Raw genomic sequence first — 26,389 nt, 5'->3', positions numbered from 1 at the left:
AGTGTGCTGCAGTATAAAAAGAGGAAGCTGCTGACTTATGGCAGCGGCAGGAACAACGAGATGGTGGCGGAGGAACCGAACGAACCGAACGGGGCTGCAATGGATGGAAGCAGACGAGAGCCCGCCATCGTCACCGAGAGTCGCAGTTGTTGGATGATCAATACTCACAATTCCTGAGCTAACTGACGGTTGCCACGACGTCACACCAAGCCCTCTACAGTCTACACATTTATTCACTGGCATTGATTGTATATGACTTTAACTGAACATAATGCAATATAGCCAGGACAGCCTTACAGAGTCTTTGTGTTGCGTTACTGCGCATATAGCATTGCATTGCGTCACGCTCTGTATGATCACAAAAAAAAATTAAAAACAGTTTACCCACCTCTAATTTTACCACAACAGCACTGCACACCGTGAATTCTTAGCTAAACACTTAAAAAACATTGAAAAGAGCTTTTGTGTTACTTACTAAAATGTGATGTTATCTATTTTTTCTAGAAATATTCTTTGAACAACATGGATAACAACAACAGAATGCACCCTTTCTATCACTCCCGACCCCCTGTCTCTATTTGGACACTTTATTAGCAACAAATAAAATTAAACACACAGTGTAATATTTTGAATGAAGCGTTCACACCCTCTCAGCCCCAGTACCAAGTGTTCAGATCATTAAAAGCTTGGTACTCCTTGTGGTTTTGTAAGTATCTACATGTTTTGCAGGCAATTTCTCTTCCAAACAGAGCGCCTTTAACTTTAAACATGCTTCTCCAGTTGAAGAATCGCATGTACTCGGTGTGATTTTGGTCAAGGTAAAGTAGCCGCTCTGCCAACTCCTTTGGAGAAGGAAAGTCATCGACATGAATGAAAGACTCAGCTGGGGCGTGGCCCTCATACGTGTGTCTTGGCGGGCCCATAACTACCGGAACACTTCCCCAAGTCAAAGGATTAAAGAACTTCTCTGTGATGTAATCTCTGTGGAAGGAGTTCTCAAAGGAGAGGTAGAATTTACAAGCAGAAATCATTTTTACAAAGTCTTTATCACCAATAGGTTTTTGAAAGGCTCTCCCATAAGCATGAATCGTTACGTGTTTCTTCAGTTCATTGTAGTACTGAACTCTCTTCATATTCGGGCTCCAGTTGCTCACAATCCAACACACCAACTTGTCCTTTGCTGGCAATTTGAAACTCTCCTCTGCAGAGGTCACGGGATACAGATACCCATAAGGCACTGGGATACTTGAATCACGCCGATAGTTGCATGTCAAGTTGAAAAGCTCATTCAGTCCAGTGATTTTACCTGAGTTGGTGGGCGACTCCATATTTGACCAAACCCATTTCTGAAAAACGGGGCGTGGCACTTTGGGCATGTTTTCTAAACTTCCATGTATATCCCTGTGGTGGAAGACCACCCCGTGGGCCTTATGGTAAAGTTCCCTGTTATCTGTTAAGTGGCATCTTGTGAAATTGAAAATGTCGCAGTTGAGTTCAAATTTGAAGCCAAACGGCCACATCCAGACCAGCACCACTGTGTCGGGCTCAGCGTCCACTGCTGCCGCCTGGAGCTTCTCGGTCGGACCTGAATGTGTTTTATTGAGGAGCTCTGTGGAGTTGCTGGGGATTGAGTCATGGCTCTGTGCTCTCTCTGCACACAGGAAGGCAGGACAAAACTGACCAACTTTTCCAAAATCGGGGTAGGCGACGTCAGCCTTGTACGAGATGAAAAGGAAGATGACGCAAAACGCCAAAAGGCTGCCGAAGAGAATTGGACGCTGAGGAGTCCACTGGGAGGCTGAACAGGACATGGCTCACCTTCAGAGACAGAACAGATGCAGCAATTGTAGACACAACATTTGAGTGGACAATGTGTTGAGTTGTCTGTCATCTCAAAAGGTGTTTTCGATGTGCTTTATTTCTCAATTTTTTTAAAGTTTCTTTCACAATACACGGAAAGTATCTGAAAAAAGTGCAAACGGTGTTCTTTCACCCCAGTGACATACTCTCATCTAGCAGACCAACTGAAAGTCATTGATTCCAGAAACGGGTGTGGTCAATTGTGTGTACATTTACATATATTTATTTATGCCCTAGTGTATTTAGTTACTGTGGTCTATCATTATTAGATTTTTTCCTTACTTTTTACAGCTGCTCTTATTTTTTATTTAAGTATCTCACTGTTCACTTTGCAGCCACGATCCTGGGAATTTCCCCTTTGTGGGACGATCAAACTCTCTCTCTCTCTAGACAAGGTTAGTTGTTACTTTCTATGCTCCGGTTCGGTAGAATGAGGAAAACACTAAATACCATGTGTATATATATATATACATATATATATACACATATATATACACAGTGAATTCTGATACGTTGGTATGAGTCAGAGACCCAAGGCCTTTCCGAACTGGTTCATTTGTAGTTTTAAATACACATAAATGCATTTGTGTGGATCATCTCTAATGTTTAAGGACATTTTGAAGGCGTGAAACCTTTCATTGTTTCACAAAATGTCTCTCTGAACGTTCACAAACTAAACTGATTACTGTAAAAATGTCCACCAGCCTCACTATTAACATAATAACTACATTTCTTCGTTGCACTTTATCTTCTTTTTAATCGAACATGTTTAGATTAAAATAGTGATTGTAAGCCTCTTACCGTGCTGTTGGTCTGTGCTGAGCATCACACGAGTGTCAAGAGGATGATGTACAAGGTGTATCTATTGTTAAAATAAAAAAAAAAAGAATTATACGAGAGGGAACATCCTGGTTAGACAAACTGGATGAACACGTTGGGTTACAAAGCTGGTACTTTAATACGGGTAGTTTGTGTAATTGAGGAAGTTGACGGTTGAAAAGAAATTATCTTTAATGTACAGCACGCTGTACACTGTCGTATATAATGTATCGAGGTGCAAAGTAATGAACACGCTCTTGATATGTAGCGATCACCGGCGGATATGACACCGATGATTGCAGAGTCATCAGAACTTCTATAGGTGGCAATTGTTATATTAAAAGTCAGGTGTATTTGGCGAAGAGGAAGGGAGCTAGGACAGATCTGTGTCGGGCCCCGTGCTGCAGAACACCAGGTCGGACTGAATTTACTTGAAAAAGCAATAACAGGATACAGTCAAACTTAATACAGTCATGGATTTTTGGCCTTACCGTGCAGCTCTAATATGAATACATTTCATTGGATCATCTGCACCCTTTATGGATGTTAAGACATAAGAACTTTCAACACTTCATAATCTTGAGTGACATTCATTTTTAATAGAACATTAAGATAGTGATTAAAGGTCCTCTTACTGTGCTTTTGGTCTCTGCTGAAGTTGTGACTTGTAAGAGCCTCTCTTTACTGCACGCTCTAAACGGATGTATGCATTTCTGTTATCTTACTGGCTTGACAAACTGGATAAACCTGTGGATGAATAGAGTAGTGTGCCTACGGTTATGTGATAAGGGAAGGACATTTGTAGGCTTTAGCAAATTTCACAGGACAACATGTAAAACCATGACGACATAAGGAAAAGGAAACAGCTAGCTAAAATTGTAAGAAAATTAGAGCATTAAAATGTGTTTTATTGAGGAGCTCTGTGGAGTTGCTGGGGATTGAGCCATGGCTCTGTGCTCTCTCTGCACACAGGAAGGCAGGACAAAACAATGTGCTTTATTTCTCAATCTTTTAAAGTTTATCCCAAAATACACAAAATGTATCCGACAAAACCACAAACGATTGTCTTCCACCCCAGTGGACGTACTAACATAGTGACATACTTTCATCTAGCAGACCAACTGAAGGTGCCTCGTCATTGATCTCAGAAACGGATGTGGTCAAATGAAGTACACTGTCTGTTCATATACATATATATTTATTTAAATTATTTTTTACCTACTTATTACTTCTGCTCTTGTTTTATATGATGTATCTTGTGTGCACTGTTCACTTTGCTACTGCAATCCCAGCATTATCCCCATTGTGGGACTATTAAAGGAATATTTTATGTTATCAAACTCTCGCTCTCACCCTTAATTGTAGTGAAATAATCATTTTCACTTCATTTTTTATTTTAAAAAGTAAGAAATGTATCAACTCTTATTTAGATATAATCTTACAAAAGACAAATGGGTTAGTTTTTACCTTCTATGCTCTGGTTCACTAGAATGTGGAAAACACCAAATATATATGTCAGCCTGAATGTTTGGGTGAGTGTAATGTGTTTCTGGTTTGTGGGGACTAGTGTGCTGCAGTATAAAAAGAGGAAGCTGCTGACTTATGGCAGCGGCAGGAACAACGAGATGGTGGCGGAGGAACCGAACGAACCGAACGGGGCTGCAATGGATGGAAGCAGACGAGAGCCCGCCATCGTCACCGAGAGTCGCAGTTGTTGGATGATCAATACTCACAATTCCTGAGCTAACTGACGGTTGCCACGACGTCACACCAAGCCCTCTACAGTCTACACATTTATTCACTGGCATTGATTGTATATGACTTTAACTGAACATAATGCAATATAGCCAGGACAGCCTTACAGAGTCTTTGTGTTGCGTTACTGCGCATATAGCATTGCATTGCGTCACGCTCTGAATGATCACAAAAAAAATAAAATAAAAACAGTTTACCCACCTCTAATTTGACCACAACAGCACTGCACACCGTGAATTCTTAGCTAAACCATTAAAAAACATTGAAAAGAGCTTTTGTGTTACTTACTAAAATGTAATGTTATCTATTTTTTTCTAGGAATATTCTTTGAACAACATGGATAACAACAACAGAATGCACCCTTTCTATCACTCCCGACCCCCTGTCTCTATTTGGACACTTTATTAGCAACAAATAAAGTTAAATACACAGTGTAATATTTTGAATGAAGCGTTCACACCCTCTCAGCCCCAGTACCAAGTGTTCAGATCATTAAAAGCTTGGTACTCCTTGTGGATTTGTAAGTATCTACATGTTTTACAGGCAATTTCTCTTCCAAACAGAGCGCCTTTAACTTTAAACGCGCTTCTCCAGTTGAAGAATCGCATGTACTCGGTGTGATTTTGGTCAAGGTAAAGTAGCCGCTCTGCCAACTCCTTCGGAGAAGGAAAGTCATCGACATGAATGAAAGACTCAGCTGGGGCGTGGCCCTCATACACGTGTCTTGGCGGGCCCATAACTACCGGAACACTTCCCCAAGTCAAAGGATTAAAGAACTTCTCTGTGATGTAATCTCTGTGGAAGGAGTTCTCAAAGGAGAGGTAGAATTTACAAGCAGAAATTATTTTTACAAAGTCTTCATCACCAATAGGTTTTTGAAAGGCTCTCCCATAAGCATGAATCGTTACGTGTTTCTTCAGTTCATTGTAGTACTGAACTCTCTTCAAATCTGGGCTCCAGTGGCTCACAATCCAACACACCAACTTGTCCTTTGCTGGCAATTTAAAACTCTCCTCTGCAGAGGTCACGGGATACAGATACCCATAAGGCACTGGGATACTTGAATGACGGCGATAGTTGCATGTCAAGTTGAAAAGCTCATTCAGTCCAGTGATTTTACCTGAGTTGGTGGGCGACTCCATATTTGACCAAACCCATTTCTGAAAAACGGGGCGTGGCCCTTTGGGCATGTTTTCTAAACTTCCATGTATATCCCTGTGGTGGAAGACCACCCCGTGGGCCTTATGGTAAAGTTCCCTGTTATCTGTTAAGTGGCATCTTGTGAAATTGAAAATGTCGCAGTTGAGTTCAAATTTGAAGCCAAACGGCCACATCCAGACCAGCACAACTGTGTCGGGCTCAGCGTCCACTGCTGCCGCCTGGAGCTTCTCGGTCGGACCTGAATGTGTTTTATTGAGGAGCTCTGTGGAGTTGCTGGGGATTGAGTCATGGCTCTGTGCTCTCTCTGCACACAGGAAGGCAGGACAAAACTGACCAACTTTTCCAAAATCGGGGTAGGCGACGTCAGCCTTGTACGAGATGAAAAGGAAGATGACGCAAAACGCCAAAAGGCTGCCGAAGAGAATTGGACGCTGAGGAGTCCACTGGGAGGCTGAACAGGACATGGCTCACCTTCAGAGACAGAACAGATGCAGCAATTGTAGACACAACATTTGAGTGGACAATGTGTTGAGCTGTCTGTCATCTCAAAAGGTGTTTTCGATGTGCTTTATTTCTCCATTTTTTAAAGTTTCTTTCAAAATACACAAAATGTATCCGAAAAAAGGGCAGTCTTTCACCCCAGTGACATACTCTCATCTAGCAGACCAACCGAAAGTGCCCCGTCATCGATTCCAGAAATTTACATATATTTATTTATGCCCTAGTGTATTTAGTTACTGTGGTCTATCATTATTAGATTTTTTACTTACTCTTTTCAGCTGCTCTTATTTTTTATTTATGTATCTCACTGTTCACTTTACAGCTACGATCCTGGGAATTTCCCCATTGTGGGACGATCAAACTCTCTCTCTCTCTAGACAAGGTTAGTTGTTACTTTCTATGCTCCGGTTCGGTAGAATGAGGAAAACACTAAATACCATGTGTATATATATATATATATATATATATATATATATATATATATATATATATATACACATATATATACACAGTGAATTCTGATACGTTGGTATGAGTCAGAGACCCAAGGCCTTTCCGAACTGGTTTGTTTGTAGTTTTAAATACATATGAATTCATTTGTGTGGATCATCTTTAATGTTTAAGGACATTTTGAAGGCGTGAAACCTTTCAACGTTTCACAAAATCTCTCTCTGAACGTTCACAAACTAAACTGATTACTGTAAAAATGTCCACCAGCCTCACTATTAACATAATAACTACATTTCTTCGTTGCACTTTATCTTCTTTATAATCAAACACGTTTAGATTAAAATAGTGATTGTAAGCCTCTTACCGTGCTGTTGGTCTGTGCTGAGCATGACACGAGTGTCATAATGGGTGATGTACAAGGTGTATCTATTGTTAAAATAAAAAAAAAAGAATTATACGAGAGGGAACATCCTGGTTAGACAAACTGGATGAACACGTTGGGTTACAAAGCTGGTATTTTGATACGGGTAGTTCGTGGAATCGTGGAAAGTTGAATGTTGAATGTGGAAAGTACAGCACGAAGTATTGAACGATTGTGGCAGTACACATTGATTGATCCTAATAATTTTCAGCTGCGTCTGCATCTCAGCCAATCGCTGCATGGCAATGCTTTACAAAAGCGGCTTCAGAGCACCTGTCTGCATTTCATTTGCCAGAGGCGACGGTTTGCGGCACATTCTGGCTTCTTTCGTGCTGCTCCGCGTGGTGACAGAAGCTGTATTCGCTCCCACATTGTCCGTCCAGTGCTCATTCAAGCGCTGCATGCTCCTCTCCACCTGATGCACCCAATGTCCCTCCGACCCACGCTGATTGTCCGAAAGTGGTGTGTAGCGCAGGGGCTTTAGCTCCCTCCAGCCGTGGTAAGGCTTTCATGTCTGTTTTCCTTTGCAGGGCAAAGGATCATTGAGCAGCAGCACTACGCCTGCTAACCTGCCAGAGGCCACTGCTGCTTTGCCTTTGGCTGAATTCGCCTTGTTTGCTTTGCCTTGGGCTAAGTTTACCCGGTTTGGGTTTTTTGTGGCCTCTCCACATTGCTAATTTTTGCGTGCTTCGCTGTGGGCCTCCTAACTGGGGCAAGACATATTTTAACTGTATGAGAGACAGGCCGTACTTGGGTCCTTTGTTCTTTTTGTTAAGCCGTTTGTCGGTGTGTTATTAGTATAGTTTTTGTTTTTAAATGTGATTTTCTTTCTCCTTTCTGTTTAGTTTTATTTTAAACCAGTTTCTCTCATCCACCCCCTCCTCCCATTCAGGTGCTGAGTCTGCGGTGTGTCCCATGTGGTGGTGTCCCTGTTATGTTTTTGCATGTTGTTGGACTTTGCTTTTTTTTGTTTCACGTGTGGTGCTCCTTGGGTCCCCTTTTCTTTGGACAGTCCATCATAAGTCTCAGCCCTGATTGGTTCCCCCGTTGCTTGTCCCGGAGTGAGGTTTTTACCGTTGTCAAACCGTAAATTGAATTTAATAAAATGTAATTTTTGTCTTTTAAATTGAGTCTCTGCCTCATTTGACTAACCTGAGTGCCTCCCCTTAGATTAAAACAATTCCCAGGGTGGCGTTCTCTGGCAACATTAGAAGCTGTTACGCACGCCTGCTGCTCCTGGAATCAATCACCTGTCAAGGCACAAAGCCACCAAACACAGAAAACTGGGGAACGTAACAGAAGCTTTAAACTGCCCTCACCCACACATCACGCCTCGTGTCGCTACACACGCTCTAATTCGTAGCCATTACCGGCGGATATGAGACCGATGATTGCAGAGTCATCAGAACTTCTGTAGGTGGCAATTATATTAAAAGTCAGGTGTATTTGGCGAAGAGGAAGGGAGCAAGGACAGATCTTTGTCGGGCCCCGTGCTGCAGAACACCAGGTCCGACTGAATTTACTTGAAAAAGCAATACCAGGATACAGTCAATATTTCTTAATACAGTCATGGATTTTTGGCCTTACCGTGCAGCTCCTATATGAATACATTTCATTGGATCATCTGCACCCTTTATGGATGTTAAGACAGAACTTTCCACACTTCATAATCTTGAGTAATATTCTTTCTAATAGAACTTTAAGATGGTGATTAAAGATCCTCTTACTGTGCTTTTGGTCTCTGCTGAAGTTGTGACTTGTAAGTAGAGCCTCTTTACTTCACTGTCTAAACGGAGGTATGCATTTCTGTTGTCTTACTGGCTTGACAAACTGGATAAATAGTGTGCCTACGTTTATGTGATAAGGGAAGGACATTTGTAGGCCATAGCACATTTCACCGGACAACATGTAAAACCATAACATGGACAACAGGAAACTCAATTGTAAGAAAACTGAAGCAAAAATCTCACGCAAATACTAAAGCAAAAGTTTCATATAACCAACATGTCACTCATTTTATTGGAGTTTATATACATTTTGAACAAGATTCCAATGTTGATCTAATTCCCCCTCTGGACATTCACAAAACACTGATCATTTTCCGCTTGAAATAGTGATTAAGTGCCTCTTAGTGTGGTTTTTCTCTTCAACCCTCATGTGTTTCCAACGAGTGTTGGGAAAATGGGATTGGAGTCGCGCACGGTCCTGATTGATGGTCCTCGGATGTCGCTCAGTGTCGTGTGCTTCTTATCACGTTGTGTCCTACACACCCGTGCAACATTATTTTCCCGTAGCAGATGAAATACAACAATAATACCAACTCCGTAATTCTCTATTCTTTGTTGAATACTGTTTTTATTCTTTTCTTTTCATTTGAGTTATGTATTTGAACCGGCTCGAAGTATTGCTTGTCGCCTCTAGAGGGCAGCAGAGAGCATTATGCCGTCATATTGTGAAGAAGAAGATATTGCTGACGTCATACGGAAGCCTCGTAATGGCGGTTGATTTAACTCCTCGTTTCAGAAGGTTGAACAGTCAGACCAGAAGCTTTCGTGAGAATATTCAAAATGGTAAGATCCGAGTATAGACGCTGAACAAATTAAAGTTCTCTAATGTACCTTTTGTATAAATAGGCTTAGGTTAAATGTTAAGGCGTCTAGAATTGACCGATAACGGTAGCGTCCCTCGTCGTTATATTTTAAAAATTTTTAGAATTTGGGGGTCTTTTTCAATGTGTTCCGTTCAAAAGGGTAAAATGATCCTCTGCAGTGGGTAAAGTATTATATTTAATAATTCGTTGGCTAATCCCCCGCCCCTTTTCAAAGTACATCACATCGTTGACTACGTTATTTTGGGGTTTGTTCTTTCAAATAAATGATGTGCACGCTGCATTTTACTGCATCAGTTACAACAATACTGTTGTATTGGTCCACTTCCACTTTATATATATTCGAAGTTGTGTGTGCCTTTATTTTCCATTTTGCAGTATTTGCACTTCATGCACGGTTTATGTTTATTACATGAATTCATTGTATTTTTGCCCTTTGAAGGCATGTGGGACACAATGGGCTAATCAGACCAGTTTAAAGACCCAATTTGAAGTTCACCATAACATTCTATTCATGGGACCGTCCCCTTTTCCTCCTTTTCTCTTGACAGGTTTCTCGGGGCCCTTCGGTGCCACCCAGTTGTGGCACAACATCATCCGGGCCCTGCAGCTCCAGGTGGAGGTGCGCCGCTGCAGGAGGCATCTGCGCGTCCACGCCGAATGTTTCACGGGCTCGGACGCCGTGGACGCCGTCCTCAGTTATTTGATGCAGAATGTGGTGTTTTGCACGAGTGAGGTGTCGCGCCTCAAAGCCGCTCGACTCTGCCAGGCTCTGATGGAGGCCAAGGTGTTCGAACCGGTGGGTACGAAGCTGTTTCGCAGGGACAAGGAAGCGACCTTTGAGGACAGCAGCTGCAGCCTTTACCGTTTTCTGGAGTACAAAGCATTACCCTATTCTGCCACGAAGGAGGGAGATGGTGACACGGAAAACATGCCACCGGAGGAACAGGGGCTTAAGAGGAAGAAGAGCTCCAGGTTGGTTTTGCCTTAACCAATTTTATTCAGTGTAGAAGATGCATTGTCCCAAAATAAAGTAACACTGCATTGAAACAAGTCACTCGTATACACAGCACACGTTGGTGATGCATAAATATGTATGTTATAATATTGCCATTGGCATATAGGTGTGGATCTTCCTTTTTAGACCTGACCTGAGCGTGAAAATAAGTGAAAACATTTTCCCGAAGTTAAAGTGATTGAATATTGTTTGTCAGCACTAATACGCATGCCTGAAATATTATTCTTATTAATCCCTGTGATGCCTTTTGTTTCTGGAGGCTGCATGAGCTGAGGACAATCTCCAATCCCCTAGCCGTCGGATCGTCAGACAGGAGGGTTGAGAGGCTGCTGAGGACCATCAACCTGCGTCCAACCTGGTCTCCGGCTTTACACGCCGCCCCCACCGCTCCCGCCTTTCTGTCCAAAGCTGGTAGGACCGAGCGAGTCTGCCAGTGTGCTGGGAAACCACGGTGCATGACAGTTCATGGTGATGGATGTTCATTCCTCTCTCCTGCTCTTTTTCTTCTTCCCCAGTGGTGGATGAGATTTGGAAGCAGCAGACTCTGCTGCAGCTGCTGCACATTGTGGAGTTGCCCATGCTGGACTGCATCCTGACCTCTCCCGCCAGGGTTCACCTCCGGACCTGCAGAGCTCCTCTGGCCACCCAGGACCTGGTTATCTCCAACACATGCCTGGAGAGGGAGCTGCCCGACACCCTCAATCTGCCCAAGTCAGTGCTCTGAATAAACAAGCTGCTGAGAACATCCCTCGTGATTACTACGCTTGTGCGGTTATGTTACGTTGGCAGCGTTTGTCCGCGCATTGCCGACTCCTCCACAGTCAGTAGACAACTTGTTCCTTTCATCTCTGTGTGTTTTTCAGGCTGGATGGCTGGCTGGCGGCGGCCGCGGACTGCTTAGAGCTCTTTCCCGACCAGCTGATCGTGGTCGCTGGGGAACAGCTCAGCCATAAAGTCGTCGGTGCCTTTTCAGCGGATGGCCGGGCGGAGCAGACGGCGAGCCAAAAGAGACTGCTCTTCGACACCATCGCCAAGTACTACAGTGGACAGGAAAAAGGCCCGCTTCTCTCAGGACGCCACGTGGACATACATGCTGCAATTCTACGTTCGCTGGGTGAGCCTTGATCCGATTCGCAGTGATTTCGCAATGTTTTTGTGGAGAGAGATTTGATTGAAATGATGAACATCGGAGCGACCGTGCCTGCAAGGTTTTTACATCTACGAAGCTCCTCCTCCATCTCTCAACACATCGTGTTGCCTTCCAGATGAAGGGAAGGTGCAGGAGGCCATCAAAGCATCTCAGTTGTGTTTCCGACTGCTGGAGACGAGCGTGAGAGACGAGCTCCGCAGACTTCTGGCCTTCATGGCTACAGCAGCTCGCCCGGATGCTTGCCGTCTTCAGAAACAGGTCCTCCCCATCTACATTGTCAGATTTTTTTTTTCTTTTTTTTTTCGGGTTGTATTACAGCCAAGGTTTGATCAGTCGTCAACGCGTTGGTGTCTGCCGTTGACTTTTTATGGTGGGCTACTTTTCAGATGGATAACAGGTTCTCGGTCTGCCGCGCGTTTCAGAGAGCAATTGTCCAGAATCATGAGTTGACTCGAGCCCAGAGCGAAGCGCTGGTGCTCTTCCTCATGGACCATTGCACGGAGCTTTTCAAGGTACACTTTTTGTAATTGACGTGTCAATAACGTGACATTTCAACGGACAGCGTTGACTCTCAAGTTACTCAACATTTTTTCAATTCCTGTTTACTCTTTTCTCGCCGTCATGAATTCAGACTCCCACATGCCTTATTGAAGCTGTGAGGAGAACACTAAGGACTCTACAGCAGGGAAAGGACCCTGACTCAATTGCCAGTGAGTCTAATACATACACGCCTCATACATACATACACGGAACTTTGTGTTGTGTGAGTCCGTCTCGCTTTTAACGCTCCAGTCAAAACACTAATGTCCCCGTTCCCTCTTTGCGCTGCAGCGTTCACCTTCTGCCAGCAGGCGACGCCACAGGAGTACGAGGATCAGCGAGAGGCCACCACGCTGGAGAGCCTCAAGCAGCTCTTGCACCACATTTCCTCCAGCAGAACCGTGGCCGTCAAGGAGAGGAGGCGGCTGCTCAAGGAGTTTGAAAAGCACCACCCTGTGGTCTTCCTCCAGCATTTCTCCAGCACCTTCTGAAACACACTGACGGGCCACTGGTTTGGCTTCACATGTGCACTTCACGTAGCCAGCGGGTCTTTTTAATAATCCTCACAATTTGAAGCATTTTGAGGAGTAAGTCTGCTTGTCCAAGCCATGGGTGAAATTCAAGTTGTGAACGGTTTTGCACTATTTGACTTATCAGCTCATATATATCAGGTGCCTGGATGGCGGTCGAGCTGTGAAATCCATTTGCTTTAAGTGAAGAAACACTTTTCAACTGTACATTGACACTGATTACGTTGTAAAGATGAATAATGTTTAAAGAGGGCGTTTGCTTTAGCACTCTATGTTTTACTGGCTTTACTGTAGAATACCATGTGCCAAGAAGAAAATTACCTTAAAAGGAATCTCTGAAGAAGAAATGCTCTTGACTTTGATCGGGCCGCATTAATCAGCCAGTTGTTTTGAAGCTGCAATCGGTGGGAAGCTGCGCTAGTGATCGGTGCGTTTCCTGGTCCAGGGATGGATGCTGTGTTTGAAAAAACTATTGGCTATAATGCTACTGTCAAATGAACACTATTATAACTATTATTTTTGTTGGGTTGCTTTAATGTGGTTAAGGAAAAAATTATGCTAAATAAGTAAAACACTTGACTTGTTTTTGTTAGCAATGAAGATGGAGCATTCTGTGGAGATTTTACTTTTTTTTTTACAAACATGAAATTTAAGCAGAAAGGGTACAATAATGAAGCTCAGTTTAATTTACATGGGTTTTAAGCATTGTTTTAGTGCCAGCATATTGATCAAATGCCTTAAATTAATTGTGGGAATTTTGTATTTGAGAAGGAAGTGTCTTTCTAAATTGTACGCTAAATAATGACTTATTATTTTAGACTAATATGATGGCTGAGTTGGATTTTTAAGTCATTTTCAGGGAAATCTCATTTCAGTCTGCCTTTTTTGATCTCTACATACACTGATATTGTGTTAGATTGCACTTTATGATGCTGAAACAGCGTTATTTTGTTTTGTAACAAAGGGTCTAATAAAAGTTGAACTGATATTTCTTGTGTTTCTTAAAGTTATAGGTCTGCTAACACAAGACCGTCAAAACGAGATATTCCATAACAAATGAACATTAATGACTAACTACGAATGATAACTGACGAAGGGATGTGACTGACATTTCTTGGGCTACCCTGATCACACTTTTTTTTTTTTTTATAGGTAATTGAAAAATGGTGCGCAGTAGGACTATTTATGTCCTCACAATATTGTAGTAAAAAATAGCAGTATGTGTTTATACAACAATATGGGATTTGTCGTCAATGTACCTCATTGTTTATTAGAGTGCCTGAAGATCCCACCAGAGTATTTGCGAACCAGCGCAGCGTCAGATGACGTCAAACCCACCTGACAACCCGGAAGTAGGGTTGTTCGTTCGCTGGCGCACAGAGCTAACGCGCTAGCATATCGTATGCCTCTGGAAGACATGGGGTCTGTGTCCCTCAGCCATTACTGACAGCGGCACAGCTGAGAGTCCGTGAAGAATAAGAAATATCAGGGAGAGCCCTCTTTATATCAAGGTATGTAGCCGCAGGGTGTCGGAGCGACGCCGCTGTCTGCTGGCGCATTGTTGGTTAACGTCAGTTAGCTTGAGTTCGGTAGCTACCGCGATTTGTTTGTGTCAAAAAAAAACCCCCGACTGCCAACACATTGCAGCCACGATGTCACCCTTCAAATACGAGTTTAAAAGAAGGACTGTTTGACGCTAACGCAAGCGGCACGGCGCTGTGCTAGTTCTGACGTGCGGGCGCACAGGATGAACGAGCCGATTAACTACGCTAACGCTAAGCTATTCCTCAATCCAACGCGCCAGTCACGTCAAGCTACGGGCACGACATTTAAATGCTTCACACCCACAGTTACGATGTCTGCCTTGGCTTCATTAGACCAGCCTGTCGAATCAAAGCAATGTTTGTGTGTCTCCCGTTCCGGCGGCTACCTAACGTCAGCTAACGCTAGCTAACGACTGGGCTGGGGTTTGCCAGCTGTGTGGAGGTGATTTTTGGCGACGTTTTGGTCTCGATGGCTAATTTCAGTTCACTTCCGTTCGCCGAAGTACTTAATAAGCGCACGACAGGGTCGACAGGTGGTTGTGGGTTCGTGGCTTCTGCCAGCGTAAAAAAAAAAAAAAAAACGACGCCACGTCGGTAAACCCCCTGGGAAGGAGATCGATCAACCTGTTTCAGACAAAAGCTTCAGTCCCACTTTCTGAAATGAATCTGTCTGTATCGCAGGTACGGCTCGTGTAGACCGAGTTGTTGTGGCCGATGGACCAAATGACTTACTAAGAAGAATCCACGCGGTTAAACATTAATGAAGCAGACGTGGTCAGACTGAGCTGTAGGCATCAATACACTTCATTTCTCTGCGCAGTCGATGTTGGCCGAGGAAGCATCAGTGACTAGAGGACGGGCTGTTGGCCAGAGGGAGGATTTGGCAACAGCCTTTAAATTCTGATTTAAATTGAGGTTGCTTGGATCCATTTAACACTCATCTTTAAAATGTTTTTTTTAATGCCAGACACTCTTAGGAATTCATTATGGATAATGTAAGATGTGAATCTATTGTATTCTTGTTGCAGTGAAATAAACATCACAGTGTTAAAAGTCCACTGAAGACTTATAAAATCCCCAAGAAACCATCATCAGAAAAAACAATTGGCTTTATAGCAGTCAACCACACTCTCTAGTCCGACTTCCTGTTTCCTGACCTGCTCAAGTAGCTCTAAAGTATGCACAGTGTGTCAGTAATGTGGTGGGGCTGAGGCTGCTCCTAGTCATGCTTTATTTTGGGGAAAGTCCGGGCTGTCATGGTGCGTGTTCTCCTCAGCCAGCACAGGCAGGACTCCGGTGGGGACTTTGATGTGTAAATCGTCAAGCAGTTACATGTAGAAAGGAACTTTTAAAGGACTTGGGACACCCACCTCTTATGGCGATCGCAAGATACCACCACTGTCTCGACTGTCCGGTTAAAAAACGGCATTTCTCCGTGAGCCGTGACCTGTGATCCACCTCTCTCTCCCTCCAGCTGCTGGGTCAGGCGTGAACATGGAGTCTATGCTGAACAAGCTGAAAAGCACCGTCACCAAGGTGACGGCAGATGTCACCAGCGCCGTCATGGGCAACCCGGTGACGCGGGAGTTTGAGGTTGGACGACATATTGCCAGCGGGGGTCCTGGCTTGTGCTGGAGGATCTACAATGGCACCAAGAAGTCCACCAAACAGGTTTGTGGCTTAATGTCTTCCCACCGGACAACAATTCATAACAGTCTAAATGGACGTGCCTCGTGCCGTTACTGACTTCAACAGGAGTAGCGGCTTGGTGAAGCTATTGTCATCGCCTCGTTGTTTGTCTCTGTCCCTCCAGGAAGTAGCGGTGTTTGTGTTTGATAAGAAGACGATCGATAAGTATCAGAAATTTGAGAAGGACCAAATCGTGGATTCGCTGAAAAAAGGGGTGCAACAGCTGACCAGACTGCGTCACCCACGCCTCCTCACGGTGCAGCACCCGCTCGAAGAGTCACGGTGATCAACGCGCGCACACATGCGCCGACACGGCCACGCACACACTTGTATCGAGGGCAGAATGAATGAGCTGCAGCATAAAGAGGGGCTTGACATTCAGGGGAAGCGCTGCATAACAAATGCGTGCGTCCACCTTTTGTTTGTGCGAATGTGAGAAGAATGCCAAGATCAAAAGACTCGACTGGGCTCTGAATCATTTATGTTCCTCGACGCTAAGATAAGAGCCGTTTTTTAACCACTTTGTCTTTTTAACTTTCACCGATGAAAGAGCTAAATTGAAAATGCTTTTCTGCTCACGTTGTTTTTATTTGCCTCGGTGAAAAAGCAGTTGTTTGAAATCATACTGACGGGATCCCCGTATTTTGCCCCCAGAGACTGCCTGGCGTTCTGCACAGAGCCGGTCTTTGCCAGTCTGGCCAATGTTCTGGGCCAGTGGGAGAATCTGCCCTGCCCGATGCCCAACGACATCAAGGAGTACAAGCTCTATGATGTGGAGACCAAGTACGGCCTGCTACAGGTAAGAGTCCAGCTTGTTCGATGTAGGGCTGCTGCTCAGTGTTGTTTTTTTTTTTAATTATCAATTGGTTTGTAAATAAATGCATTCTTGTGAAACATTTTTTTACTCCTCAGCTCAGAAAGGGATCAATTTTAAGCGGTCAAGTGACCTCACCGCGTTACGCAGATGGAACTAGAATAAGCCTGCGATGTCTGCTGTAGCGACCTTGAAATAATCCTGTTGTCATCACAGACACATTTTCATATCAAAAACAACATTTTCTTTTTGTTTTCTACGCCTTCAGATCTCTGAGGGTTTGTCCTTCCTCCACGGTGGGGTGAAAATGGTCCACGGCAACTTGTGTCCAGAGAACGTCATCCTCAACAAGAGCGGAGCGTGGAAGATCATGGGCTTCGACTTCAGCATCTCCACCATCAACCCCTCGGATGCCGAGGTGTGTCGGCGGACGTTTGCCTACTTCACTGAGACCCAAACTCGCCGCCGTCGCTGCGCTCTACCAAAATAATGCCTCGCAGTGTTGCCGTAGCTTTACATTGTCATGCATGTCTCATCCCCTTTCAGCCCAAGTACACATGTAAAGAGTGGGAGCCCAACCTCCCTCCGCTCTGCCTCCCCAACCCCGAGTACCTGGCCCCCGAGTACATCCTGTCCGTCAGCTGCGACTCCGCCTCCGACATGTACTCGCTGGGCGTGGTCGTGCATGCCGTCTTCAACGAGGGCAAGCCTGTTTTCCAAGTCAACAAGCACGACATATTCAAGAGCTTCAGCAGGCAGCTGGACCAGGTGGGTGGAGTCATGCCGCGCATGACGAACGACAGGGTCAGAAATCTCTTCAATACAATGATGTCATTTGTACGATAATAGAGGGACACGCTGTTTTATTTCTTTCCACACATTTTATTTTATTTTATTATTTTTATTCTAAGAAGATCTCAAGGAGTGTGTCACTTTATTTTTGTTTTCTCTGTCCCATGCTTCCGATTTCAACTGTAGCTGAGCAGCATAAGTCCAACGGTCTTGAACAAGATCCCAGAGGAGGTCAGGGAGCACGTCAAAATGCTGCTGAGCATCACACCCAACGTCCGACCGGACGCGGACCAGATGACCAAGGTTTAGCTCGCCACAACACGCGCAAAGATTTGAGCGAGGGTTTCTTTTCATGGTCTTTGAGGAGAGAGTTTCTTCTTTTTTTTGTTTTGTTTTCCAGATTCCGTTCTTTGATGACGTGGGCGCTGTGACCCTGCAGTACTTTGACTCCCTCTTCCAGAGGGACAACCTACAGAAGTCCCAGTTCTACAAAAGCCTCCCCAAAGTGCTGCCCAAGCTGCCCAAGGTAGTTGATTGTTCATCTTGCATTAGAATGAGAGTAGGTGGGTAACCCTCATTTCTTTTCTTCCTCCGTGGCTTCTGAAACTGAAGGGTTCTCTTTGCCTTTCTCTCAGAGAGTGGTGGTGTATCGTATCTTGCCGGCGCTGACCTCCGAGTTCGTCAACCCGGACATGGTGCCCTTCGTGCTGCCCAACGTGCTGCTGATCGCAGAGGAGTGCACGAAGGAGGAGTACGTTCGTCTCATCATGCCTGACCTCACGCCCGTTTTCAAGCAGCAGGAGCCTGTTCAGGTACACACACACACACGCACACACACACACACGATTACGCGACTGAAACAAGACTTGGCGTTCAGCTGCTCAACAGTACTCTTCTGGTGTAAGCATGTAAGCCAGCAATGCACACATGTAGTCAAGTGTGATTCCCATCTTTGCATCTTTTGCATGCTGTTTTTGTCCTCTTGACATTTGTTTGAGGTTTGAAAGTGCGATGAATCCGTTAAATGGGACTACTGCTCTGTTTGGGTTTGGTCTGTCTCTTCATCAACTCTTGTCTTTTTCTCTCCATGCTTCGTCAGGCTAGTAATATGGTGAGTGGTCTCTGCTGTGAATGTCAGCCAGCCTGTGCGTTGTCTCTTAGTGCTAAAAGCTCCACTAAAGCCGCCCCGAAAGCACAGTCTCCGTTAACCTCCTCCTTACTAATTCAACCGTACGTCGCGCCTTTGTCTCTTGTGTCTCTAACTGGACCCCCTGTGCTGTGCAGATCCTGCTGATATTCCTGCAGAAGATGGACCTGCTGTTGACCAAGACTCCTCCGGAGGAGATTAAGAACAGCGTGCTTCCTATGGTCTACAGAGCGCTGGAAGCTCCCTCTGTACAGATCCAGGTACACATCACACTAATAAATTAAGTCATATTGGTGCATATCTTAAGCATTCCACGGACTTCGGACGCCTTGTTGCCAAAAGTCTCCCGGCAACACCGAGGTGTCTGATTTCATAACATCTGGTCCGTGTCGGAGCAGGAGCTGTGCCTGAACATCATCCCGACGTTTGCCAACCTGATCGACTACCCGTCCATGAAGAACTCCCTGATCCCTCGAGTCAAGTCGGCCTGCCTGCAGACCTCTTCCCTCGCCGTGAGTCTCCGTAACCGCCGCCTCTGAGAAATTCCCCTTTCCAGTTGGCTCCTCTTTCGGCCGTGTCCTTCTCTCACACTGCTACACAGTTAACTTTCACCTACTGAGAGTTTTTCCTCCCCCTCCTCTCGTCCCCCTTCGTGGCTGTGCAGGTTCGGGTGAACTCTCTGGTCTGTCTGGGGAAGATTTTGGAATATCTCGACAAGTGGTTCGTGATAGACGAGATCCTGCCCTTCCTGCAGCAGATCCCCTCCAGAGAGCCGGCGGTGCTGATGGGCATTCTGGGTAAAGAATCGACCTCCTCCGTCCTCGCGTGTGTTTTTCAAACGCTCGGCGATTGGTGACTTGACTCCTCCGCTCCCCGCTTTAGGCATCTATAAGTGCACCTTCAGCCACAAGAAGTTGGGCATCCCCAAAGAGCACCTCGCCACCAAGAGCCTGCCCCACCTGGTCTCGCTCAGTATCGACAACAACCTCAACCTCAACCAGGTGCGACGCAGACACGCACACTTTGACATTTACTTACCCTTTCTTTTGTTTTGTGATTAACTCGTAGTTCTAGTCATTGCGATTCCTCTTGGTTTGGTTCCCTCTCATCCAGTATTTGATATATTGCACGTTTCAGTTCAACTCGTTTATGGCGGTGATTCGGGACATGCTGAGTCGCATGGAGGCTGAGCACAAGACCAAGTTGGAGCAGCTGCACAGCATGCAGGAGCAGCAGAGGTGGCCGTTACATCTAAATCACCCGATTCTCTCAGTGACGAAATATAGAATGCTTCTTGTTAATGGGAATGTTGTACAAATTTGCTACATCTAAGCATTGAAGAACAGGCAGATGAATATGATAGATGACTAACCGGGCTTAAATGAAATCGTCTCATTCCTTTTCACTTGCTGATTTTGTTCCTTCTAACAGGAGTATAAACATCTCAAACCCGGGGAGCCAATCGGAGACGACCACGAGCCCACCCAGCAGCAGCAAACAGGTGAGCGGTCCGCTGTGTGACAGTCATTTTAGCTTATACATACACGTTAACTTTGGCCTTAGAAAATTGGAAATTAAAGAGTTATGTTTCGTTCTCTTTGCAGCAATAAACATTTAGGAATTTTTCCTTCTTTCAGATCGATGATATCTTTGGCAGCGCGGGCGCTAGCGGGAGGGAGAACGGCTCTGCAGCGGCGCCAGCCCCGCAGCCTAATAGAGTAGGGAAAGAAATCTCATTCACATAAATCCTTACCGCTGTCCATTAAGCACACACTAAGTGCTGTTTTGTTCAATCCCCCCCCCCCCCCCCCCCCTCTCTCTCTCTCTCTCTCTCCCTGCTCCTCCCTAGATGTCCCTGACCTTAGAGGAGAAGCAGCGATTGGCCAAGGAGCAGGAGCAGGCGGCCAAGCTGAGGAACCAGCAGCCACTGGCCCCACAGAGCATCAAACCAGCCCACAACAGCAACGCAAAGGTAACTCCTGTAACCTGCTGTGGACCCCAACGCACGCTCGCGCCCCCTCCCGTCCTGACCCGTGGGTTTCTGTTGCAGACGAAGGATCTGACGAGCAGCCTGCTCAACAGCATGACGTCCCTGAGCGCCATGTCCTTGGCCAACACGGCACGACCAGCTCCGGCGCACGGCGCCGCCGCCATCTCCACCTTCCCCTCCGCCGGCCCGATGATGGGCTCGATGGGGGGGCCCGTCTCAAACGGCTTCAACGCACCCATGGGCTTCCAGGCGGGCGCTATGGGCATGCGGCCCACCGGCCCCGGCCTCTACGGGGGAATGGCCACCGCCACCAGCACCCCGAACTTCGGAGCCCTCCCGCAGAGTCAAGGACCCATCGGGCAGACGAACAAGGCCCCCGACTTGTCGGCCCTGGACAGCCTTTTTACCCCCAACCAGACCAAAGTCACCCTAAACCAAATGGGTCCGAAGGCCGGACCCGGACCCGGCGCCGCCAACGCCCCTTGGCTAAATCAGTTCGGTTCGGCCCAGAACGCTCAGACTCAGGTGCAGGGCGCGGCGGGGGCCATGGGCGGAGTCCCCAGCGGCTTCGGGATGCAAGCAAACCCCTTTTTCAGCCCGCAGAACTTTTCTCAACCCGCTAACCTGAACCAAAGTGGAATTAAACACAGCGCATCCGTCAACAACGACCTCAAAGACTTGTTTGGCTAGTATTTTAAACAAATAAATATGAAGATTCCGGGTTAAGTATATTCTTTTAGGGACTTTAGGGCAGAAGAGCCTTGGAATTCTCCCGGACCGAGACACTGGTTGAATGTGAAGGTTTCCAATCCTTCCGAGGCTCTCGTCCGTCTGTGTTTTTAACAAGACCTGGTATAAACTCTCCTTTCAGCTGGCATATTAACCCCGCGCCTGAATTCCATTCCTACGAGACGCTGTGTTCTATGCTGTGTTCTCTGAATGCTGATGGGTTTCCTACTATTTTGTACTTGACATTCTTGGGGATGTTGTGGGTTGAGATTAATCCCGACTCTGTATTTTCCGTAAGGTTTTTTGTCCATGTCACGAGGTATCGATTGCATTTCTCTTCCTGAACCAGTTGCATCAGAATCGCCCCTCACAGTGGGGGGTGGGGGGGTCAAATGGGCTGCACACCTGCCCAGTTTGAGGCTTCTGTATCTGTACGACCTCTCCAGACTTTTTTTTTTTAGGATTTGCTGCATGTCTAAAGGGATCAGAGAGTTGGCTTAAAAAAGGTCTAATCCCTTTGAGAAGGTAGCTTGAAGTGTAGCAGTGACAGGCCTCTGATCTGCATCCAGGAGGCTCCTCAGTGGGGAATATTTTCTAAAGAGGGCTGCAGTCAGTCGCCGTGGTTTCACAGCACCAGAAAACTTCCATTTCTGCAAACCTGGTTGTCTTTTTTTTTTTTTTAAATCTTTTCATTGCCGTATCGTCAGGTTCTGAAGCTGCTACGGTTGCACTTTTTTTTTTTGCTTTATTTTTTACATCAAAGCAAACGTGTAAAAAGGGAAGATTTATTTACGTCTGATCAAACTGCGTTGACGAGCATTTCATTTTTTTTTTTTGGAAACTTAATAATCGTTGTGTGGAGTTCTGTGAATGCGTTTTGAATCAGTGTCTTACAGTGGAACAGGGTTTGTGAAGTAGTTATTACAGCAGTGGCCTCCTGACGAGGAGCACGTGCCTTACAGGGGTGCAAGTGTAGGACCAGACATCCCATCTGTTACTCCAGGGATAATATTTCCCCTTTTAATCAGCTGTCCGGCATTAACTTCACAGATTTATTGCGTGTTAGTGTACTTGACCACAAAAGATCTAAACTTACCATTTTTAGCATCTTTTTTCCAAAAGTGATTCCACACAGTTTTAACTTCACATACAACTGAATTTTTCACATTTATTTAAAAAAAAATTCTGAAAAAGCTCCCTGGCACCATTTCTGTTGACCAATTTGTGAAATGATGAAGTTTAACACAATATATTTTGATGCCAGCCCTTTTCAGCTGTGTGCTGGAGACATGATTATGAAGTGTAAATATAGTTACCGGTATTTAAAGATGGATTTCTCCTTGAGGGCCTTGGATTTTATTTTATTTTTGATGTCCTCAGGATAACGGTTACGAGGCCTTTGATGAGTTGTGTGCAATAATCCTCCCTCGGGGTTAAGGGTGCGGCATCGATGTGTCCTTTTACTTCATCTCAACGGTAGTTAGATTTTCTAAACTGCCGAACATTAACGCAGACTTTTTTTTTACCTGGATGTGCGGATCAAATGAGCCGTTTGGACGTCATCACAAAGCGGATGTGATCCGTGCAGCGCGATTCGCACATCTTGCGGAAAACTAGAGCTTATTCTTCGACGAGATTATTTGTACGAGCACTGTCAGCATACGTGTAGTGTGGCCCCGTGTTTTATGTGTTGAGTCGATCACTGAAAACCTGTACATATCAAAGGAAAGTACACAACGTCAGAGTATGTCACTTTAATTAAGCAAATAAACGATTACATGGCAGTGTGAGTGAACATTTTAACGTGCACAGTTCATTAAATGAAACCTCAAAGTTAACGTCCCTTTGGTTTTAAGTTAAGTGGTATCTTGTCAAATGGGAAACGTTACAAGCAACATTCTAAGATGCATTAAAATAGGATTTCTGAAACATTGGTAAACATCTCGTCTTCAGGACTCGCTCAGTTGGACATAGTGACATTTTAAAACGAGGTATTGTAGTTAAAGGTGCAAAACCAGAGTCTTCATCCTAGTTAGCCGCATGCATTCCTCTCCTTTGTCTAAACCAGATGACTACATTACCCACAATTTCACTCGGCGACTGCAGATTTGTCTAAAGATTTAAATGTCGGCCACTGTCTATATTAACACCCAGCCTACTCCTTATGATTAAATATCACCGACGCCATGGACCCCACTGCTACGGGGAAAACAGTTTGGCACACAAAGTGCAGTAAAATAATTACGTGTGTCAAATAAAACTGCATGAGGTCAATCAAAAAGAAAAAGAGACGAGGGAGCTTGTGAGAAACGGTACTGGCCCCAGTTTTGAGAGACATCCAGGCCGGTGTGAGGGTCGACGTTGACCTCCGACCTCCCACAGTCACTGGGTAAGTCGTCGCACTGATCTGGTGGTGCTTGTGAACAAGTTCTTCTGACTCATGGCTGCAAAAGAGCCATTTTGTGTAAATCTGGACAGGTATACAAACATGATTTTTTTACTTTGAGCACAACTGTAGCTGTTTGCTGCTCACCTGAGAAGTTGAGCTCATAGCGGAAGTTCCTTGTGGTGAAGTTCACGCTGCCGGATGGGTTCTGTTGGTACTGGAGCTCGAGGTCCTGGCTGGAAATGTTGCTTCCTTTGGAATAATCTCTCCAAACTCCACCGATGTCTTGGAACTGCCATCGTGGCGGTGTGCTGGAACCGAAGATCAGGATAAAAAAAATAAATGAGTCGAAATGTAAATTTCCTTGCAGATGGGGTTTTTCATCACGGGATTTATTTTTGGGTTTTCAATGATCCTTCGCGGCGAGCTCTTTGACCTGCCGCTCCGTTGACCCCCGCAGTCGGCAGTCCTCCTCGCCGCCCTCGCCGTCCCCAAGGTGTCGTTGACTTGACGCATTCCTACAATCAGCCATCAGAGTTTAAAACGCAGCCACTTGGTTTTGAGCGGAGAAACGGCTTTGCGGCTGTGCGCGTTTCCTTACTTGCAAAGTCCAGCGTGTACGAGTGTCTCTCGGTGTTGAAGTGCAGCTGGCCTTGTGGGTTCAGCTGGTATCGTCTCTCGATGGCGCCGCTGTCCAACGTACACATCTGCAGCAATGCACAAAGTACAGAGTTTCTCTTTGACCCCCCACGGATGAGCCCCGTGAGGTCATTCACTAGGACAAAATGCCCTTACGTTTGCTTCGTATTTTGTCCATTTCCCCTCATCGCCCATGAACTCCCACGTGTAGCCTCCATCAGGGGGCTGGGAGGAGGAAGCTGAGGTGGAGTCAAAGCTGCAAGGAAAAAAATACCCATTCATAATTATGGCCTGAATGAACCTTCTGGACTGAGTCAAGCCTCCTGCAGATGGAAAGTCTCACCTCTCTGCGTTGGAGGGGAACTTCGGACGTCTGCGTACATTCCTGCGCAGGCCCGTGATGCGGTTTGTTTGTGCCATGGCTGCAGAGTTAAAAAACAACAAAAAAAACACCATCACTTGGATTCAGGGCGACGCATTCATCGAAAAGCGACGCGTCTCACACACACACCTGAGAAGTCGAGGGAGTAGCCCGCCGAGCCCACTGTGAAGCTGACGGTTCCTCGAGGGTTCAGAGCGAACTGGCGCTCGATCTCCCCGCTGCTGATCGACGGCGGCCTGCTGGAAGTCTGAGGAGGAGGAGGAGGAAGGTCATTCTGGGCGTGAAAACGCGAGAGACATTCAGGGTCGACGTTGGAGGTTGTTCCTCGCCTGCCGGGATCCGTATTCACGCCACAGCTGGTCATCTCTGAAGTACCAGCCCACGTCCTCGGTGTGGCCCCGGGGGAGGAGGCTCAGCCTCTGGACCCTCAGACCGGCGGTTTGAGTCTGCAGCGTATTGAAGTCTATGAAGACCTTCCTGTGGAGACGCACGCGCGACCGTTAACTTTGATTACACTCCTTTAAATGTGACCTTTGGTTTGCACCAAACACATCTGTCCGACTATTTCATCAGTGTGGTGCTTTACTGTTAGTCTAAAATCCACTCTGGTTTAAAACATGTATCCCATTTCCTTGGTGTTTGCTTTCAAAATAAAACACCTGAACCTCGAGACAAACTTTCAATCAAAAGTTAAATTCCCCCTTTTCTCTTCAGCAGCAGCACTGACGTGTGGATGAAGTTGATGGTGATTCCTTTAGCTCCAGGTTGGCAGTAGTGGGTCTCGATCACGTGGTCGTGGTCAATCGGCAGCCACTGATGTCCATCTGACAGCTGCCACTCATAATGTTTCCCATTGACTGTGAAGCAGAATATGGAACAGTATTTGGCAATTTTATATTTACGTATGAATTTGTTGTGTGGCACACATACAAATGAAACAAAGTCATTCTAATAACAGGAACTAAAGTATCAGAAAGACCTGGAGTCTCCTGCCGACGGCCCGTCTGCTCCTCGCGTTCCTGCAGGCAAAGAATACAAAGGCTGAACACACGACTGGGATTCAGTCCGAAGGGGTTCTGTGAAGTGGACTCACCATGCTGGGCAGAAAGTACACTTCAGCCCAATGATTAGCTTATAATAGGTGAGGGGAGCGTAAAACCCACTGCATTAAAAAAAAGGTACAGCTCCATTTAAACTCCCACTAGTTTCATTTTTAAGAGAAGCTCTCGTTTCACTTTCGTTTCAGGGAAGCAAGGCGTGGCTTGTAAATGGCGAACCCTGAAGGTCTAATTCTCTCTAAGGTAACATGTATAAACAAAGGTTTGGACACAACGTCTCATTATTGGTTTTTATTTTCTTTATTTTTCTACTTTGCAAATAAATATTGAAGACATCAAAAACTATAAATTATGTGTTAAACAGAAAATGTTTATATTTTAGATTCTTGCTTTTTCTTTTATTCTT

The 26,389-nt window shown here is 45.5% G+C and overlaps 5 protein-coding genes across 6 annotated transcripts; 2 read left to right on the top strand and 3 right to left on the bottom strand.

Moving 5' to 3' along the window:
* Window positions 1–215: 215 nt before the first annotated feature.
* LOC120818300 (4-galactosyl-N-acetylglucosaminide 3-alpha-L-fucosyltransferase 9-like) lies at window positions 216–3,423 on the bottom strand. Its single transcript, XM_078100352.1, has 3 exons — window positions 3,315–3,423; window positions 2,662–2,722; window positions 216–1,818 (listed from the first exon to the last, which is right to left on the bottom strand). Exon 3 carries the CDS (start codon window positions 1,809–1,811, stop codon window positions 651–653), a length of 1,161 nt encoding a protein of 386 aa, XP_077956478.1. The 5' UTR covers window positions 1,812–1,818; window positions 2,662–2,722; window positions 3,315–3,423; the 3' UTR covers window positions 216–650.
* Window positions 3,424–3,674: 251 nt separating this feature from the next.
* LOC120817145 (4-galactosyl-N-acetylglucosaminide 3-alpha-L-fucosyltransferase 9-like) lies at window positions 3,675–7,036 on the bottom strand. The gene is made up of 2 exons (XM_078100353.1): window positions 6,911–7,036; window positions 3,675–6,066 (listed from the first exon to the last, which is right to left on the bottom strand). The coding sequence occupies exon 2, from the start codon at window positions 6,057–6,059 to the stop codon at window positions 4,899–4,901; it is 1,161 nt and encodes a 386-aa protein (XP_077956479.1). The 5' UTR covers window positions 6,060–6,066; window positions 6,911–7,036; the 3' UTR covers window positions 3,675–4,898.
* A 2,393-nt stretch (window positions 7,037–9,429) lies between these two features.
* depdc4 (DEP domain containing 4) lies at window positions 9,430–13,801 on the top strand. Its single transcript, XM_040175378.2, has 9 exons — window positions 9,430–9,537; window positions 10,127–10,550; window positions 10,853–11,004; window positions 11,109–11,304; window positions 11,457–11,707; window positions 11,859–12,001; window positions 12,130–12,255; window positions 12,375–12,453; window positions 12,575–13,801. The coding sequence occupies exons 1-9, from the start codon at window positions 9,462–9,464 to the stop codon at window positions 12,772–12,774; spliced, it is 1,647 nt and encodes a 548-aa protein (XP_040031312.2). The 5' UTR covers window positions 9,430–9,461; the 3' UTR covers window positions 12,775–13,801.
* Window positions 13,802–14,105: 304 nt separating this feature from the next.
* On the top strand, window positions 14,106–23,302 carry scyl2 (SCY1 like pseudokinase 2). 2 transcript variants are annotated; one of them, XM_040174101.2, is made up of 19 exons: window positions 14,121–14,324; window positions 15,832–16,028; window positions 16,171–16,328; window positions 16,701–16,845; window positions 17,129–17,278; window positions 17,407–17,628; window positions 17,839–17,955; window positions 18,053–18,178; window positions 18,288–18,464; window positions 18,752–18,763; window positions 18,937–19,059; window positions 19,198–19,311; window positions 19,464–19,596; window positions 19,682–19,800; window positions 19,937–20,037; window positions 20,231–20,300; window positions 20,437–20,517; window positions 20,649–20,771; window positions 20,850–23,302. In XM_040174101.2, exons 2-19 carry the CDS (start codon window positions 15,852–15,854, stop codon window positions 21,477–21,479), a joined length of 2,778 nt encoding a protein of 925 aa, XP_040030035.2. In that variant the 5' UTR covers window positions 14,121–14,324; window positions 15,832–15,851; the 3' UTR covers window positions 21,480–23,302. The 2 variants fall into 2 exon arrangements, with proteins under 2 accessions (XP_040030036.2, XP_040030035.2); XM_040174102.2 differs by lacking the exon at window positions 18,752–18,763 and having other exon boundaries at window positions 14,106–14,324.
* On the bottom strand, window positions 23,258–26,182 carry LOC120817669 (uncharacterized). The gene is made up of 11 exons (XM_040174106.2): window positions 26,019–26,182; window positions 25,905–25,944; window positions 25,653–25,782; window positions 25,255–25,402; window positions 25,055–25,172; window positions 24,887–24,965; window positions 24,700–24,799; window positions 24,506–24,611; window positions 24,341–24,422; window positions 24,052–24,215; window positions 23,258–23,962 (listed from the first exon to the last, which is right to left on the bottom strand). The coding sequence occupies exons 1-11, from the start codon at window positions 26,019–26,021 to the stop codon at window positions 23,901–23,903; spliced, it is 1,032 nt and encodes a 343-aa protein (XP_040030040.2). The 5' UTR covers window positions 26,022–26,182; the 3' UTR covers window positions 23,258–23,900.
* Window positions 26,183–26,389: the final 207 nt, after the last annotated feature.

This window comes from Gasterosteus aculeatus, chromosome 4, assembly GCF_964276395.1.
Source record: "Gasterosteus aculeatus chromosome 4, fGasAcu3.hap1.1, whole genome shotgun sequence".
Taxonomy (NCBI): Eukaryota; Metazoa; Chordata; class Actinopteri; order Perciformes; family Gasterosteidae; genus Gasterosteus; species Gasterosteus aculeatus.
The sequence above is the reverse complement of the archived record's forward strand: the minus strand, read 5'-3'. Positions and strand labels throughout refer to the sequence as shown.

Coding starts and splice junctions, on each gene's coding strand:
- scyl2 (XM_040174101.2), top strand. CDS start 15,852: ATGGAGTCTATGCTGAACAAGCTGAAAAGCACCGTCACCAAGGTGACG. Junction 16,029..16,170: donor CCAAGAAGTCCACCAAACAG/GTTTGTGGCTTA, acceptor CTGTCCCTCCAG/GAAGTAGCGGTGTTTGTGTT. Junction 17,279..17,406: donor TCAACCCCTCGGATGCCGAG/GTGTGTCGGCGG, acceptor ATCCCCTTTCAG/CCCAAGTACACATGTAAAGA.
- LOC120817669 (XM_040174106.2), bottom strand. Junction 24,800..24,886: donor TTCCCCTCCAACGCAGAGAG/GTGAGACTTTCC, acceptor TTTTCCTTGCAG/CTTTGACTCCACCTCAGCTT. Junction 23,963..24,051: donor CTATGAGCTCAACTTCTCAG/GTGAGCAGCAAA, acceptor GCTCTTTTGCAG/CCATGAGTCAGAAGAACTTG.
- LOC120817145 (XM_078100353.1), bottom strand. CDS start 6,059: ATGTCCTGTTCAGCCTCCCAGTGGACTCCTCAGCGTCCAATTCTCTTC.
- LOC120818300 (XM_078100352.1), bottom strand. CDS start 1,811: ATGTCCTGTTCAGCCTCCCAGTGGACTCCTCAGCGTCCAATTCTCTTC.
- depdc4 (XM_040175378.2), top strand. CDS start 9,462: ATGGCGGTTGATTTAACTCCTCGTTTCAGAAGGTTGAACAGTCAGACC. Junction 11,305..11,456: donor GACACCCTCAATCTGCCCAA/GTCAGTGCTCTG, acceptor TGTGTTTTTCAG/GCTGGATGGCTGGCTGGCGG. Junction 12,256..12,374: donor ATTGCACGGAGCTTTTCAAG/GTACACTTTTTG, acceptor TCATGAATTCAG/ACTCCCACATGCCTTATTGA.